This window comes from Papio anubis, chromosome 3 (genome assembly GCF_008728515.1).
Source record: "Papio anubis isolate 15944 chromosome 3, Panubis1.0, whole genome shotgun sequence".
Taxonomy (NCBI): domain Eukaryota; kingdom Metazoa; phylum Chordata; class Mammalia; order Primates; family Cercopithecidae; genus Papio; species Papio anubis.
The window spans coordinates 32,380,547-32,399,205 of NC_044978.1; the positions used below are offsets into that span (position 1 = coordinate 32,380,547).

At 40.4% G+C, this 18,659-nt stretch overlaps 1 protein-coding gene across 2 annotated transcripts in view; it reads left to right on the forward strand.

Moving 5' to 3' along the window:
* The first annotated feature begins 748 nt into the window (after positions 1-748).
* PDGFC (platelet derived growth factor C) overlaps positions 749-18,659 on the forward strand; it is a 215,833-nt gene continuing 197,922 nt past the window's right edge. For both annotated transcript variants that reach the window (XM_003899300.4, XM_009207763.4), the window contains exon 1: positions 749-1,756. In XM_003899300.4, coding sequence (XP_003899349.1) covers positions 1,639-1,756 — 118 coding nt within the window. In that variant the 5' untranslated portion in view covers positions 749-1,638. The remainder of the gene's footprint in view (positions 1,757-18,659) is intronic.

The window sequence follows — 18,659 nt, forward strand, 5'->3', positions numbered from 1 at the left end:
GCTTCACCAGGGCAGGGACTTTTGTCTGTTTTCACTGCTACGGTTCCAGCCTCTAAACAGTGCCCGACAGAGTGGGCATTCAGTAAATATAGTACTTGTTAAATGAGTATTATTTTGGCTGCCTTTACTTTTGCTTTCTCTGTCCTGCTTTAGGGAGCTGGAAATTGGAGAAAAACCTTTGAATTCATTTCCCTTCTTTCCGTTCTGAAACTCTGGCCAAGGGTCCTAGCAAAGACCGTAGGGAGTGGAGATCCCTCTTGGAAACTAATGGCAAGTCAGGCGACAGGGGGCGGCAGAAGGAGAGTTGCAAGAAGTTCTTTCCCACTTCTTACTTCTGCAGCACCCTTCACCACCCATCGTGCTCTGTATTTGGGGTTAGAGGTGTTCCGTGGAAAGGAAAGCAGGGGCCGCCTTGGCCGCGTTCCTCGCCTGGGCCATCGGGGTCTTGCCCACAGCGAGTCCCAGAGCACCCCCTGTCTGCGCAGCACCTGTTGACAGCCAGTGGGCGGCCCAGCCCGCTCGCGCGGACGCGGCCCGGGGCTGCCCCTCCCAAAGGCGCCGACCCCCGCCCGCCCCATCGGCCGCCTGCCGGAGAGCCGCTAAGCCTCCCCCGCTCGCCAGCCGCGCGCTCCGCCAGGACTCGGCCCAGGGCCCCCACCTCCTGTCTGCCGCCCGGCGGGGGGAAGGTAGACAAGGGGAGGGGACAAGCCGGATCCTCCCGGCCGCCCCGGCCTTCCCTCTTCACCCCGTGCGGAGACGCCGCGCCGAGCCCCGAGGTTAGCGCGGAGCCCGAGGCGTGGGGGGAGGGGAGGGGAACGACCGGAGCCCCGCGGCGACCCCGAGCGGCCGAATTGCCCCAGGCTTTGAGGAGCAGGGGACGCGCCCGAACAAGGTGAACTTTGGTCGCGGAAAACTCAAGCCAGGTGCCGGAATCCGTGCTGCGGCGCTCGGGACGCGGCGCCGACTGCGCACCGGGCTGGGGAGCAGGAGCCCCGGGGCCTCTCTCCGCCTGCGCGTGGGCCGGTCTCGGCCCGGAGCCCCCCGGCCCCGCTCCGGCGCCCCGGCCCGTGGGACCCGCCGCGGCGCCCTCGCCTTGTTTCTTCCCCCTCCCCCTTCGGGGGTGGGGGGTGGGGCGGGGGAGAGGGGCGCACGGAGAGCCGCATCTATTGGCAGCTTTGTTATTGATCAGAAACTGCTCGCCGCCGACTTGGCTTCCAGTCTGGCTGCTCGCGACCCTTGAGTTTTCGCCTCTGTCCTGTCCCCCGAACTGACAGGTGCTCCCAGCAACTTGCTGGTGACTTCTCCCCGCTCCCCCGCGTCCCCACCCCCTCATTCCTCCCTCGCCTTCACCCCCACCCCCACCACTTCGCCACAGCTCAGGATTTGTTTAAACCTTGGGAAACTGGTTCAGGTCCAGGTTTTGCTTTGATCCTTTTCAAAAACTGGAGACACAGAAGAGGGCTCTAGGAAAAAGTTTTGGATGGGATTATGTGGAAACTACCCTGCGATTCTCTGCTGCCAGAGCAGGCTCGGCGCTTCCACCCTAGTGCAGCCTTCCCCTGGCGGTGGTGAAAGAGACTCGGGAGTCGCTGCTTCCAAAGTGCCCGCCGTGAGTGAGCTCTCGTCCCAGTCAGCCAAATGCTCCTCCTCAGGCTTCTCCTGCTGACATCTGCCCTGGCCGGCCAGAGACAGGGGACTCAGGCGGAATCCAACCTGAGTAGTAAATTCCAGTTCTCCAGCAACAAGGAACAGAACGGTGAGTCTTTCCCCCATTCTCCCCCTGCTTGTTTCTCGCTGTGTGTGTTAACGTTGGCATTGTGCGTTGGTATGTGATGTATACCAGACTGCGAAGGTATCTTTGGTCTCTACATGCAAATGCGCGCTCCGTTCACTGGCATGGACTGTTGAAGGTTAAGTGTAGTTTGCAACTTCGGGAGCTGCCACAAAGCTCCAAGAGGGCAACGTGAGTGCCACTGCAGCCTCAGTTAGAGTGAGGACATTCTGGGAGCGATTGTGAACGTCAGTTCAAATGCACATTGCAGGTTCGCTCATTGCCAGAGTTAGAAGTTCAAGAACTGCCTCTAAAAACGAATCCAAAATGAATGAGTCTTGGCATGTTTGACTTTACTCAGATTTGGGGAGGGCGAGGGGGGTCGGTCAGGAAATGTATCAGCCGCATGAACTGAAGCACTCTAGGTCGAAGTCATCAATTAATCAATGAGTAGATAGGAAATATAGAGGTCAAGAGGCTGTGTGGTCGTTTTTAGAGGAATTAAAAAGTGTATTTCTCTTGCGCCCTATTTTTTGTTTTTTAAACTTGCCTTTGTACTCTGAAGTCCTTACCTTTCTGGTGGTGTGTTTTTGTATGTGTCGGTGAATGACTGCTATTTTGTGTGTGCTGGAAGCGACTTAATCCTGCATAGGAAATGAGAATTACTTTCAGCTTTCAAGTGTACCTGAAATGTTTAGAAAACTCTCAGATGCAAGTTCCCTTGGGCTGGGATTGCACAGAGCTGGAGAAAGGCTCCTTTCATAAAGCCAGGGCAGCTTCAGGGTGTGTAATTTGCTTAGCCTCTGAACCCATATGATTTACATCATTCAATTTCTAAACTCTTTTTCTCTTCATCTACCATTATGAAGTCATTTTTGAGAATACTTTGTAAATAGAAATTTTATACTGCACATGAAACCACAATGTTCATGTAGGCTGTCTAAAATTGGAATGTTTAATGCCCTGTTTACAAGTGGTGGCTCTTACTGTTATTTGAAAAGGAATATACATGTTTTTACTGCTTTGTATATCATCGATTCTGTCACTTCATTAACCATGCAAAATGAACACAAGTGGCATAACTGCAAAATTAAAATGGGGTGTGCTATAGTTTTAAGTCACAGTGATTTTTTTTTCCTTTTCATATCAGGGTATTTCAAACCTTCAACTTTGAATTTAAACTCTATGAAGTGTTCATGTTTAAGAAAGCACAGAAAGTTTTAGGGTATAAAAATAGATAAAACAAGGATTCTGCGGACTTTTGCAAACATTATTTGTATTTGCTGCTGCACAGCAAGACATAGTATCACATTTATCAGCCAATATTAGTATGGTGGTGCTTACAACTTGCTAATGTGATGGCACATGGCACCTGCAGGCTCCTTGAGCTGCTGATCAAAGGGGAGCCTAGGGATCTATCTCTAATCACAGTAGCTGCAGAGGACTGGGGGAAAGTGATCAAAGGAGCCACAGCACCAGCTGTACCAGTGCAGGAAACAGATCAGACCAACCTTTGTTCTTTCTCATGTAAAATAAATGTCCAGTTCAAAATATTGCTTCTTACTAGACAAGCTCCTCCATAATGACAACAATGCACAATATTCCTGGCTTCCTGGCTTCTGTTTTTTACTGTTCCTGTCCCATATCATTTCTCCTATTGCCTTGTCTTATCAAGCCTTTCTTGGCATCTCCCCGAATCTCTTTGCTAACCTGTGCTTCTCTTTGTCCTTTCCTTGTAGTTCTCTCTTGTGTTCTACATGCTGTCATCACTTCGTAAGGGGCCCAGAGCTGTCGTGAAGCATGTGGTCATAGGCCACTTTACCCAAGTAGGTTCACACCTTCAGGAGAGATGAGTTCATTAAGCCAGGCCACACACATTCTGTTGCCATCTGAAGCTGGGCCATTTCCATTCCTAAGATGCATGATGCCAAAAATTGCTGCTTGTTTCCTAATCTGTGGGCAGAGTTTTGGGCTATGTTTAGGGGTTGGTCTATGTTAAGGATGGCGGCAGGAAGTAACTAGAAGTAGAGGAACTACTTGCAGTTTTTTAGCCCAAGGAGAAGTGGCACTGGCCAGCACTAGGGGGCAATATAGAGCTATTTTCTTGCACATACTCAGGTTGATTTTTGTACGTCAAAGTTTGAAGATGTGAGGATAACAGGTGGGTGCTGAAGAAGATTCCCCTGGAATGTAATCAGATTTGTTAGAGCTACTACCATTACCATTAGTACTACTACTTCTACTTCTTCTTTTTGACTTTCAAATTTTCCATTATGTGGATAACTTTTTGCCCACATACTGAATTATGATTGATTTTTTATTGGCCTCTTGCTTTCTCAATTTTGACGGTTGTACAGTCCTGTAAATATGAACCCTCCTTGAGGATACCACGTAGAAGATCGCATTGGCCCAGATCCCATTGACCCAGTTCGTGCATTGAATCATTTTGTGAACGGTCTTCTCTAACTCTGAAATGTCCAAATTGATATGACTATAGCAGCTCATTCTTGTCTTCAAGGACCCCTCCTCATGATACTCTCTTTTCTTGAGTATTCTAAAGTCCCTAATAGTGTTTATTCAATCAGTTACCTCTGGCTGCTTAGTTTTAGTATTAACTTGGTGTTTCAAGAGGAGGTAGAATTGGAAATTGATGGGTATAGCCAATGCCGCATACATGGATTTAGACTGGATCATGTGGACATGGTTCAGAAGTAGCTTTGAAGGGTTAGTGTCATTTACACTATTGTTAGGTATCTGGTTTTTGACCTACCGTTGGGTTGCAATTCTTGCCGCTTTTACTGTACAAACAGTTTTATCCTCTAACATTATAAGTTGGCTTCATAAACCATACTTAATTTGTAACCTTACTTCTGACCCTGTCTCACATATGAAAACAAGGGTTTTCAGATTTAACTTGAGGAAAGAGATTAAAAGATAACATTGACTTGCTTGGGGAGTGTCTGGTCTGTATACTTAGTATATGATCATGGTGAAAAATGCTCATATTTTGTGCACACTGGTTTTAGATGAGAATGCCTATTGTGGAATGATTAAGTTCTGGGATGGTGCTTCTGAGTTGTAGCAGAATCATACATTCAGGAACAAAACAAAACCTACTTTGTCTGTTGCATACAGCACAAAGAGATGTCAATGACAAAGTTGTTGGGGGAGGATTGCCTCTTCTACCTGTGTTGTTGGTGAGTGATTTTTAGTTTATTCAAAGATCAAGAGCATGCGTATTATTTTTTCTCATTTTCTTTAGCCATTCTGAATTTGGATTTGGAATATGCTGCTATTTGCTGCGGTTGGTCTTATGAACATCAGTTATTGTATGTGTTCTTTTTCTCAAGGGCTTTCGTAGCATGTGGGGCAATTTACTTTGGTCTGCTGGTCATGCCCTTTTGCCTGTATCTTATGTTCATGGATTTTCCGTCTCTTTTTATCAGTGCCAGCTTTCTCTTCCTACTGCCAATGTGCCTGTATCTAACAAAATTTAAGTTAAAAATGGAAAATTAAAAAAGGTGTCCAATCCCCTTACCATCGTTTATAGGTGGCAACTTCAAATCTCTGTTTTATCAAAAACAAGTAACCACAGTATTTAGAACAGTGTCTAACTGCAGACTAAGGGGACTTTCCTGTAAGTTTCCCTATAAGTTTTATTGCGTGACCTTTGTGACATTTATTTTTGTTGTTTAAAGGCTTTTTTACAAAAAAAAAAAAAGAAAAAACTTCCTCCTGGTTCTCTGCTGTTTGAGATAGTTGAGGAAGTTGAACAAGTACAGTGCCATTATGTAATGATGAATTTTGTCTTTTCACAGTAGGTGATTAAAAAGCTCTATTATATGGTAATTTTTCTTCTGTATCAACTGTAATCATAGATATTGGATGGATGATATATTTTGCTTTTACCAGTAAAAGATGTTTAGATTGGTTTGTAGGAAGCCTCAGGGATTAATATATCATTTGTTAAATAGTTGTAAATAGAGGATGGGATTGGACACTAAACTTCCCTCAGTGCTGCCATCTCTTCTGCGAGCTGTAGCTCTGCTCAGGCACTGAAACCTTAGCTTTGTCTACTCTTATTTCACCCTTCCTGAAACTTATTTCTTAAATATCTTCTGTATATTAGCTTCCACTTCATGTTTTTTTCAAGTTTTAGACTGGTAAGATTGTAAGTTTTATCTATAAACTTTTGCACCTTTTGTAGAAACAAAATTCTAATGATAAGGTGATATGTTAAATAAGTAATGATGGATCAAGACATTCATAACGTTCATAGTAAAAACAAAAAAGTTTCCATGACTGATGAAATTTTCCCCATAGGTTTCTATTTGTGTCAACCAAAATGGCAGAAGTCATAAAGTCCCTTCATTTACTTACTCTGATTTTCCTGTTTCTAATTTGGAAGCATTATACATAATCAGAATATATAACTCTGTGTAACTCTATGTAATCTCTATATAACTCATTTATTAAGCAATCCCTGTTGCTTCTTTATCTTTTGGCTAAGATCAATTTTAAACAATCTGTATGTTGTATTATTTTTCATCACCACTACCTCTAGCTATGATTTTATTTTTCAAATCTCCCTTTTATTAAATCTCCTAAGAAGTCATCTAATATTTGGTAATCATTTAGTATGTACCAGTGTTGGTTACCATACTGATTACCAAAATGTTGAAATGTTGAAATATTTCCAGTGAGTTGGGAAGAGACTAGTGCAACTCCTTTAAGACAAATGGACCAACACGTGATGAAGCAGAAATTCCAATGCCTGGTACTGCTCAAGGCCTCTAAGATACTTCTGCAACCCTGCTGGCCTCTGTCCTAATGGATCAGTGTTTCTGCCATACTGATTGTTAAGCATTTTGACACTTTTAGCTCTGGACAATTTAGTTCATATTGGGGTTAAAACTTCTATCTTTTTTCCTCTCTGCTTAGCAGCTCATGCCTGACCCATGACTTGAAAGACCTGGAGTAAGGAAGGGGTATGGCTTCTTTCAAGCTCCCTTCCTGCAGCTCTTTTGGTTTTAGCTCCTCAAGGGTTATGGCCTGGGGAGAGATGGGAAGGTGGACATGACACACTCAGCATGCAATTGCAACCTCCAGTCATTTGCCCCTGCCTCTCTGGCTAACACTAACCAGCTGCTCTTGCATGGGTAACACCTTCCTATCATCTAGATTAAATGATTCACTTTCTCAGAGAGGTCTTTTTTCTGATCACTAAATCTTAATTAACCACCTCTATCTTCTCAAGGTTAATTAATTAATTATGTGGTACTTAATACTCCTTGATATTCTTGTTGTTAATTAATTAATTCATTCATTATCTACCGACATCCCTCACCCCCACCGTAAAATCTAAGTCGTTGAGAGTATGGACCTTGTTTGAATCGCTTCCTGTAGGAGCTCCAGCACCTGAGACAGATATGGCAGAGAGTGTGCCCGCTAAGTATCTGTTGAAAGGTTCTGGAGGTAGTTAGTATCTTACTAAAGAAAGACTATGCTGTTAACTCTAACAACAGGCCATCTTTTAAGATATCGTTTTGGTCTTGGAAGTTGCACACTGCTTGACTTCTTAAATAGGAAGATATGGTTGTTCATGTATTGGTAGTGATGGGTTGTGCCAATCAGAGTACCACGTTTTACTCTTGATAAAGATAGATGTTACCAAGTGAGCAGGTACCAGGCAAATGGATAGGTTTCCTAGAACTGGTTACTCTTTTAAAAGTGTCATTGCTGTGCATGGGCTTATATTTTCTGAAGATGGGGACTGTTGTGTGATGCAGACCAAGGACTCTTGAAAATGTTGCATAGATGACAAGCCTCCAAAATCTGTGTGCTTTCTGTATTCTACCTGTGGCTCAAGGATAACTTGCACAGGCTAGAACTCAGCAGCATGTGTGGTACGAGGAATGTTAGAGCTAGAAAGACCCCAGGAGCTTATCCTCCCTGGTGTGAAGATTGAGGTCTAGACAGTGGAAGTTGACTTGACTTTGTCAAGGTCACTTGGGAGCCACTATTGAACTGCTAAAGTGGTGATATATTTTTCCTTATGTGAGAACCAGTTAGGCAAATGGAATCCTAGTTTCAAAATTCAGATTTTTTTAATAAAAGCATTTCTTTATTATGTTAGTGGATTGCGTGCTTTTCAGATTGGAAGATGAGGTGTAGGAATTTGTTGCTTCCGAAATATTTACAGGAACAGTAAGGGAAACAATCTCATAATAATCCCATTAGTCAAATGAAACAGTATATATACACACACACACACACACACACACACACACACATAGTGACACTTCTGTTTGTGTAGGCATCTGACAAATTGGCAAATAACTGGAAATACTACCTTTATAATGGTTACTATTATGTTAGAACCATACTTTAAACAGGTATATAGATGAAGGATGTTTATTTTAATATTTTGGTTTATTCAGTGATGGTGATGAAGAATATGGCTGACATTGCCATGCTTGGTTCCACAAGAAAACTTTTTGGTAATAATTTTAATGTTTCATTTAGCAGGATGTCTTAATGATAAAAGTGCCATAAAAATGAATAAATAAGCATGTTCAGTGAACGCTAGAAAGTATAACCTATTAGTTTTGAAATATATTTAATGAGTGGCCTTAACTTTTTATTTACACTGTATTCTGTGGGATATTCTATTCAGAAGTTCAAGTTTTTTTTTTTTTTTTTTTAAGGTCAAGACCCTCAGAAAATAAATTCATAGCTGTAAACTTGAATGGCTTGCCTAAAATATTTTTAATTTACCTTTTTAAACTTTTTGTTTGCAAAGTTCCCAAATCTGAAAACAAAGGGAGCTAAACATTATAAAGAGGAACTGTAATAACTACATTTATAATTAAAGCCAAGTTGTTATAAGTGATATTTTTGGTAGCATTAGCTAATTTTGTCTTTTACCTCATGGGAATGCATTTTAAATTTAGTTTTGTTAATTTTATTTGTCATCAGATTTCTCGTTAGAATTCATGTGCCATCCTCAAACCACTTTTTATCATCCCCTGGTGACTGAGTAGCTTCCTCCCGGGACAGTTATTTGCCCTGTTTCCACACCAGACCATCTTTGCCAGGCTGTCTTCTCTAAATTTGCTCCCTTGCTGTTCTGCTTAATTCCTCTTTTATTTTCAAACTATGATTTTTTTTTTTTGTACTTAGCTTTTCCCGTTTTATATTCGTTTTGTTTTGTTTTGTTTTTGAGACATGGTTTCACTCTGTCACCCAAGCTGAAGTGCAGTGGTGTGATCACAGCTCACTGCAGCCTTGATGACCTCCCCAGGCTCAGGTGATGTTCCCTTTTCAGCCTCCCAAGTAGCTGGGATTACAGGTGTGTGCCACCACTCCCTGCCAATATTTGTATTTATTTTTAGAGATGGGGGTCTTACGATGTTGCTCAGGCTGGTCTTGAACTCCTAGGCTCAAGCGATCCTTCCACCTCGGCCTCCCAATGTGCTGGGATTACAGAGGTGAGCCACTGTGCCCAGCTGGATTTTTTTCTTTAGAATAGTAGTGGGGTTGCTTCTTAGTCCATTGAGATATGTATTGGGTTGTTGCTGGGGTTTGTGGGGCGGCGCAGAGACAAAGTAGAGGTCTGATTCCTTAAGGGAAATCAGTGTTCTCAAACAGAACAAGGCATTTTAATGGTAAGTGCAAGGATGTAGCTTTACATTTCTACTATATACACTGTGTGCTGATAAACCAGTAAGAACTGCCAGGAAGCACCCGGCAGCAGCAGGATTCAGACGCATTTTAGGGGGTAGTTGCATGGGTCTAAAGGGCTCTGAGTAAGCTTCTAGTTTTGCATTGCTTAATAATGACTCTCCAGGAGTGACTGTCAGGTGCCACATTTGTCCTCAATGTTTGCAGATAGTATGCAGTTGATAAACTGTCCGTGAGGTCTTGGGAAAAACACCGGGGCTTCACTGGCTAAGTAGCTTAGCTAAGGTCCCACAGCTGGTAGATGTTTGGACATTGGTCTGACTCCAAGCCAGGACTCAGAGCCACGTGCCTCCTCCTTCGTAAGTTAAATGGTCTAATGTTTTATTAGAACATTGTTTTCATTCAGCAAATATTTATGAGCGTGTGCTCTTTGCTAAGCTTTGCCCTAGGTGCCGCGTACGCAGAGAAGAAGATGCAGACCTGCCTTTGAGACTCAAACTCGGTCAGAGGATGGCAGATCCTTCCTGTTACTTCACGGTCTATTAGTTTTGTGCTCGAAGTGCTGTGGGAACACAGAGTGCTTTATTTCACTTCAAAAATCCTCTATTGATTTACTAAGTGGCTGGTTTTGTCTGGAAGGGAAGTCAAAGGAGAAAAGTTCCCACAGAGGAGGTGATGTGGTTTGAAGCAGGTCTGAGAGGGGAAAAAGAGGGAAGAATCCTAGGCTGAGGGAACAGCCTGAGGAAAAGAATAGACACATGAAGAGGTATATCATGGGCGAGAGACGAGAAGCATCGTTGTTGAGAGTGAGGAGAGGCTAGAAAAAGTGGAAAGATGTTCTACACTTATGCATTCAAAGGCCCTGATACTGTGTGTACTTCCTGCAGGGTTGACGGTTAACAAACAGAACAAAAAGAAAAGTCTTCATGTTTAAGATTCCATCAAAACCCTTGCTATTCAGTTCCTTTCTCAGCAGGCAGGCAGTGGCAGAGTTCTTCTTTGGTGTGTGCAGATAACTACTTGTTGCTGGAATGTTTTTCAGTCATCAGGCACGTTTGGAAGTTGTGAACGGGTTAGAAGGGCAGGCTGTGCAGCCTCAGTTCCACTCTCTTGAGCTGAGCCTGTGTCCACACACTACTCCATATTACCTGCTTTATGTAAACAAAGAGCTGTTTTCACACTTCATTCACAAAACGGACGGCATGCAGAATGAGGCTGGGTGAAGGATCTGCAATTGGGATAAAAGGGAGGCAGCTTCCAGGACGCTGAATTAAAGTAATGAAGCTGTTACATCACAGGCAAAGAAAACAGTTTTAACAATTTTAGGAGGAAAAGATCTCAAGTTGGTGGAAAATTAATTGCTATGAGGTTACTCTTCATTGAGTATCTGCATCATTTTTCCACTGACTTTCAATTGGGTCCCGTGTATATAAATGCTGGAAAGATTTTGTGGTATTTAAGGATTTGAAATGACTGAATTCTCTTGGTGGATGTACTTCTTGATGCCATGCCATTTTTTGAAGCTATGCTATTTGCATTCTAGGAAATCCTTGTTCATGAGGGGATACTATTTTAAGCATTTCAGTGTTTGCATGATAGAGATATACTTCTGTGCTTAAATATGCCCAGTTGGCCATTGCACCTGCCCTTTGAGTCACTGCAGAGATCAGACACCATTAACAACAGAAGTTGGACTTACGTGGTACTTATCTCCTGTTGTTTCTGGCAGTTATTTTGCTGTGTATTTATAAGGACATCTGTCTTTTAAGTAGTCATAGTTATTTATCTTTTTTTTTTTCTGTTGAGGAATAAATCACAGCTTGTTTCCCATAATGCCATATATATTCATAGTCTAGGGTGATTAGAAATGCAAATTGAGAGTCATTAAAGCTTTATAATTTATTTTGCTATGGTAGCAGATGATATTTAAAATCAGTGTGCTAAGAAGAAACATTTGCTTAAAACGTAAGATGTGAACAAATTAGAAGAAAGAAGTATTCATTTCTCTTACTGGAAATTTCTTGCTGGGTCTGGGAAAAGGGGGAAACCTGCAGTGTTCATTTCTGATTTACTGTACTTTAAACCTGAGATCTAACAACAGGCAGGGTACAAATTGTAAAGAACATAGGAAAAACACAGTAATGGTTAGTGTTTTCAGATTGTTCTATGGAAGCATACTAAAGACTCTCTCTTACTAGAGTGCGATTTGCCTTTGGATTACCCATGAAAAGGATGAGTACAATTTATAGTAGTTGGTGGTTTTGTGAATACTATAAAAACAAGGGAAAAAGTTGGATAATGCTGGTATGAAAAGTATAGATCTGTACATCCATAGCCTGAGGTAGGGTGTCCTGGAGGCAGATCTCTGCTGGAAATATGTTAATTTTGTAGATAATAAAAGGCATTAGGGGATTCTTTGTTTTCAATAGGCTGTGACATCTCTACAAGTATGCATTTTATTATTGACTTTACTTTTATTTCTAAACAAAAGCTCCCTATTTCTGGAGCTATAAATGAAAAAGAACATATATACACACACGTATATATGTGTGTGTGTATATATATATCTGCATCTGAAGTTATAAAAACACTAGTATGCTATGAAGTCTGGTCTGTTGTATTGTAGAGGCAATACATTTTCATGTAGACTTCCAGAAATAATGTACTTTTTTTTAGAAAGTAAAGTCAGTAACAAAATGCATAGTTGTAGAATTATCCCAAATTTATAGTTATATATGTGTGTGCGTATATATGTGTGTGTGTGTGTGTGTGTGTATATATATAACAGTTATATATGTAAAATGGGTTCCACTGTATCTTTGCATTGTGTTAGTCACTGTGGTCAAAACTGTCTGTTTCTAGAAAAAGCTGCAATCTGAAAATAGCAGGCAATTTCCCAGGTCACAATCTGTCTAGGATACTGAGAGATACTGAGTTGAGATACCTAATTGATAAATACCCTTTAAAAAGTGGTTTTATCTGTGTTTTCTTGAGAATATTAGCAGTCTTGAGGTTATAAGCCATAATAACGAAGAAAAAATTAGTAATTAAATCATATCTATTTTTATTTTTAAAAAGTTTTTGCTTCATGGTGGAAAATTTATCTTTAATCTGTACTGATAACTTTTAATAGGCATCAGTTGGCCACCCCATTAAACTAACAGCTTTAAAATGGTTTCCTTTTAGAACTAACATTTACATCCTAGGAAATCAATTAGGGTGTCTGGATTTTACATTTCCCTTGCAATCTTTGTTTGCAGTCATTTCTGAGTGGCCAACCTACTGTAGCAAAAACTCAGAGGTGCAAATCTTCTGGAAGAAGTGTAAATGCCACAAGTTTACTTGGAAAAATGGAAAAATAGGACTTACTTAATATATCTGCCGAACATTTAAAACTGCATAAAGCACTGGAAATACTTTTGGTGTGTAGGAATGTGTGGTGTTTCAAAACTACAAACATTGTTCTGAAAATTTTCCCGGTAGTGGTGAATTATATGAGACCACGTCCATCTAAGGAAGGCTTGTTTAACTAGCATGTGGTTCTGGGGCTCATTCAAACACTCTTAAACAAAATAAAGGGAATGGATGTAATAACTTCTTTATGGAAAGGCCATAAAAAGCTACAGGGCCATGTAAACAAATTGGGTCATTTACTAGATGTTTAAGTGATAGATTTGCAGTCCAAATTTAGGGGTGTGTTTTATGTTTTATAGGATGGTGACCATGTTTTACCTTGAGAATGAGGTTGCAAACTTATTTTTTGTTTGTTTGTTTTCATCTAGTGCATGGAAATCCATTACTGCTATTTTGTATTGCAGTTGGAAAGCGTAACTAAAATTCTGAGCAATTGCATTTATAAATCTTTTCAACTTTGAAAAATGGCTAGAAACTCATGTGTGAAGATGGAATTGATCTGATTTCTGGTATCATTAGGTTCTTTTCAAGGAAAATAAGATGATCGAAATAGAAATTTTCCTTCTGGGCGCAGACATGTCTAAACTAATCGTAAAATAATTGTTCTGGCTTACAAGAGTAGACTCATAACGACAACTAGGTAAAGTAAAAAAATCTAACAGTTAGGATTTATAGTTACTGTCCTTCTGCCAGTCTTGTAATAAAACTGCTGTTATAACCACCCTAGTGTGAGATTCATTTGTCTTGAGAAGTGAGCAATAAGTCCTATCCAAGTTATCTTGTTTTTAGCAGAGCCACTTTATTGCGTTAGGATATTAATTTATCTTCTCTGAAATTGGGTATGATGATTGTGCCAAAATGGTCCAATAAAGGGGAGTTAGGTAGGTGGATGTATAAAAATATGTCGTGCTGCGCATTAATGGTGATGACTAGTGGCAATGGGAGCTAGAAGTAAACTTGGAAATTGAAGTAAGCACAGGAAACGAAATAATTTTTATGTCGATACCATAACATTTATTCATTCTGTAACTTCTGTCAGTCGTGGTTGGCTCATTTGGCCTTAAAGGAAGTGATTGTGTAAGAAATCCTTAGTAAAAATCAATGAGCCTTTCTAAGGTTTGAGAACTGATGGCATCATACCCTACTGGCAACTTTTAAGTGTCACTGCTGGAAGTCTGGCAGCAGAAATAACTGCTTCAGCCTCACAGGCTTAAAAAACAACGGACAATGGTGGATATTATAGTTTCTGTGTAATGTGTGACTTGCTATTTCCTTTTTTTTTTTTTTTTAAATGAGTAACTTGATGGCCTTAGGTCTATGAAGAAACCTAAGACCTGCATTTAAACTGGATTTTCTGTAATCCTGAAAACAGTTCACACCTTTCTGCCTTAGGTACCTGTCTGAAGCTGAGGCATTGTGGAAAATGCAAAGTGAAATTAGGCTTAGTCACCGCCTTCAAGTAGTTTATAGTGAAAGGGAAAGAAAAGACACAGGTATATTAGAGAATAAAAAGCGATAGTATCATGTTTGGTGGGAATTCAGAGAAAGGCAAGATTATTTAGCTGAGCCATTAGAAAAGGCTGAGAAAAGTTGTTAGGGGAGATATATATATATATATATATATGTATGTATGTATATTTTGAACAAAGGGGCCAGGAAAGATGAGCATCATTTGCATGTGCAGAATCAGAGGTGGGATAGGATTTTGGCAGCTGGAAACCTGGTGAGTAGATATTCACAGTAAAGAAGTGTGGGAAATTCCTGCAGTCAAAAGTGTAGTTTGTTTTGAGGCAGACCTCAGAAGTAGGTTCAGTGGGAAGGTCATTGGAAATAGGAGGCACAAAGGGAGGAACTTTGATGTATGACTTGGGCTTGAGTAAATAGAAGAGTGATTCTTCATGCTTTATTGTGAACTCCTTTATTGGCCCTCCCATCCCAGCTATGTGGGCAGCCAAATTATGAATTAAATCTGATTCTGGATGGTACATACAAGATAGAAACAGAATGAAGGTTGCTCAACATTGAAGAATAAGGTCAGAAGGAAAAGGAAATCTCACAGGAAGAAATCCCCGGAAGAGGAAGCCATGAAGGAAATAAAAGTTAGTGCAGTCACAAGGCAGGTAGTGAAGGATGCCAGGGAAGGAGAGAGAGAAAAATCACAGAAATGGGCCCACATGATAAAATACAGCAGAGACTGAAAAAAATGAAGACCAATGAGCGGTCTCTGATTTTTCCAGGTTGACACAAAGAAAAAATCTTCTGTGTAATAAGTGGCGTAGAAGAATGGACGTGGAGTAAAGTGAGGAAGTGAGACATCAAGTTTTTAAGAGAGAAGGAGATAGTGGTTCCAGGATGGAAGGAAACATGTTTTGTTTCTTTGCTTGTTTTGGAGGTTTGGGAGAGAGCCAGAGGAGTGGAAAAGATTAAATGTGTAGCAAGAGGTAAGCCTTCTATTTTAGAAAGTTCTCATACAGTTAATATTGGAACACAGGTGAAATAACTGTAGAGCATTAAGCCACATACCAAATAATCACAGTAAGAACTGAGCTTATTCAGTAGGGAAGTAGGTATTAAGTTTTGGAGGAAGTGATCCTTGAGATAATTTTCGATAAAGTGAGGGATTCAGCATGCATAAAACAGCTTCTTGCTGTTTTTCTTGAAAATCCGTCCTATTGTCACTTGAATGTCCTGGTCCCTTTCTTGTGGAAACCTCAGTTCCATTGGAACATCCAATTAACATGTATATTTAGAGGACTTACTATTTCTCATAATCTGTGTTGCTCTTAGCACTCCAAGTCTGAGAAAGCAACTTAAAACTAATAGATTTTGTCCTGCTTAAATATTATTCCTCCACAATATTTCAAAATATATAATATAGTATGTTAAGTAAGCATGGAATTATTGTCAAGCTAATAAGTACATATTAACATTGCTATTTTTAGGTAAAATAATTACCTTTACATTTGTAAATTTCTGCATTCTCACTGTCATCCCAAACCAGGTGCTGGTTACCTGTGACCTAAACTGTGACAGAGTGTTCTTATTCTTCCTTCTATGACTCAGGCTTTTTCCATGCCCTGTCACCCTCAATCGATCATTTGCAGGAGGTTAATGTCAGATAATCTTCTTATAATAGAGTTCTGGTTGTGTCTACTCTAGTCAAGCTTGGATTGGTGCTTCGCAAACTGTAATATACATACAAATCACCGTATTAACATTCGGATTCTAATTTAGTAGGTCTTGAGTGGAACCTAAAAGTTTGCATTGTAACCATCTCACAGGTGATGCTAATGCCATTGGACTGAGGACCACACTGTGAGTAAGGAGTCTACGTTGTTGTTCTCCATGACTACTGTGCTGTCACCCCAGTCTTCTAATACAAAGATTACACAAAACTGACCTCTGCTCACCCCAGAGATCTGTACTTTCCTGACCCCATGTATTGCTCTGCCAACTCTTTCAAACAATAAATTAATTTAAGCCAATACACAAAAGTATATTTTGTGCTGATTACTGTGTCACATCCTGAAAACAGGTAAACAAAATGTCCTGTGTGTGCTGGATATTCATAATCAGTGTTGTTCATGTTGCGCTAGACATATGCTTAGAATGCCCACGGACCCAGGGATGTTCTGCTTTGGGGTCAAGTAGGGCTTCTCATGGGGCTATCATTGAGTAGGGTCTTGAAGGATAAATAATTCCCCAGAAAAGGAAGAGAGAGTTCTAAGCAGAAGGTGCAGACTTGTGAGAGGGCACAAAGCCTATTCAAAAATGAACTGCTTTTGGTGAGAAGATTGAAAAATTATTCATTAATTTTGAGGGCTCTGTCTGACATACTAAGAGCATGTTTAGATGCAGACTCATGAGATGATAGGGCACCGTCAAAAGACCTTGGCTGATGGGTAATGATTATAGCCTTCTGTGTCAATTCCTAATAATAAGGGTGTGTCTTTTTGTTTATGCGTATATTCTTACACCTATAACAGGTCATTAAATACTCATAAATTAATCAGGTTTGATTTTTTGTTTTTTAAATACATTTTGCATTTTTCGTATTATTATTTTATCAGCAAATAGTGTTTTTCCCAGCTTTATTGAGTATAGCTGACAATTAAAAACTGCATGTGTTTACCATATAAAAAGGAATGTTTTGATATATGTATGCATTGCAAAAGGATTACCACAAACCAGCTAAATTAATTTATCCATCACCTCACATAGTTATCTTTTGTTTTTTTTTTTTTGTAGTGAAAACATTTAAGACCTACTCTCTATACAGATTTCAAATATGTAATTGTTTTCTTTCCAAAATAAAGGTACTTCAGGGTGATTGTAAAGGACAGAGAAACTACAGGCTGGGACAGCAGTTTGAAGGCATTTACAGCCTTTCAAATGCCAGATAGTGGGAAAATAGCCGAGTGAGTTAGTGCCTGGGGTGTGGAATGGAAGGGAACCATCATCTCTCCTTCATGCTGCGTGTTCAAAGCCAACATGGATTTAAGGCCTTGTCTGACTGGTCCCGTCTCCACCGCATAAAGCCTTCCCTCTTTCTTTCAGTCTGGTATGTCTGCCTTCAGAATAGTGCAGAGCTGACCACTTTCTACCTTGGATTCTAATTATATATGCGTTTTAATCTTCCATAATTTTCAAGTGTCAGAGAATAAAATGTTGAATAATCTCTAGCCTAGTGCCCCACTGGATGGTAGATCTTTTAAGTGAAGTGAAAACAGCCCACTTAGACCCAACACAGCTTATTCTGCTGCAGTGTTGGCATCTGGTGTCATAAATCATCATTGATGGGTTCTAAACGAGTCATATGCCTTATTTCACAGCTGGGGGATGCGCCTAACGTCTGGCTTCATTTTGAGGAACTACAAGGGGCTAACTGGAGAGCCTCAATCTTTTTGCTTAGACTGAGTAAAATGAATGCACAAAGAACATGATTGGCAAAATTATAATGATGACTGCTTAGAATGTTATTTCCTCAATAAGAAAAAGAAATGTATCATTTCCAGGAAACTTATTTTTAAACAGGGAACTTTAGGATAAAGTTTTCTTGCAATCAATTTATTATAGAGAAGAGCATGACCATTGAAAGTTCATTTGCAGTAACTTTGACGTATTTTTTGTTTTGAACTATTTCCCCTTTTGCTCTTTCTAGTTAAGATATAACTCATGTGCTTTCTTATTTTTAGTTTGTTTTTCTTTTTTGCTTTGAGGTTTTGAGATTGACAACTGTGATTTATCCCAGGGAAGGCAAAGATCTTGAAAAAGTTAGTCTTTTAAAAAGTCACTCAAGGAATATAGTTTTTTTCCCCTTGGAAATAAAGTTGATTTTCTCAGCTCTGATCCTATGAGATTATGGGCAGAACTAAAAGTCCTTAGTTCTGGCATGTGGACAAAACAGAAGCAGACCCTGGAGAGAGAGTTCAAAATTCATGGCAGTAAGCACATGTTCGGTATGCCAATATTTATGGTGTCACAACCAAATTGAAACCATAACCCTCTGCTATTTACGTAAGTATGGTGCCCAGACTGCACAAGTTTATGCCTATGTTTCCCAGTAAATTTAAGACAATAAAAATATTCAGTACCCCTAGAGACCAGACTATTTATTTTCTTGTTCATTTTGTTTCTCTCTCTGAGGCAGAGTGAATTGTCTTAATTTATATTCATATTTGAAGTCAGCCAGCGTGAGAAGGAATGGCATTTAGTGGGGATAGAGATTGCTTTTGTGCTTTCATATGTAATGTATCCAGGCCATTGTGTCCTGATATCCTTAGTTCCTGAG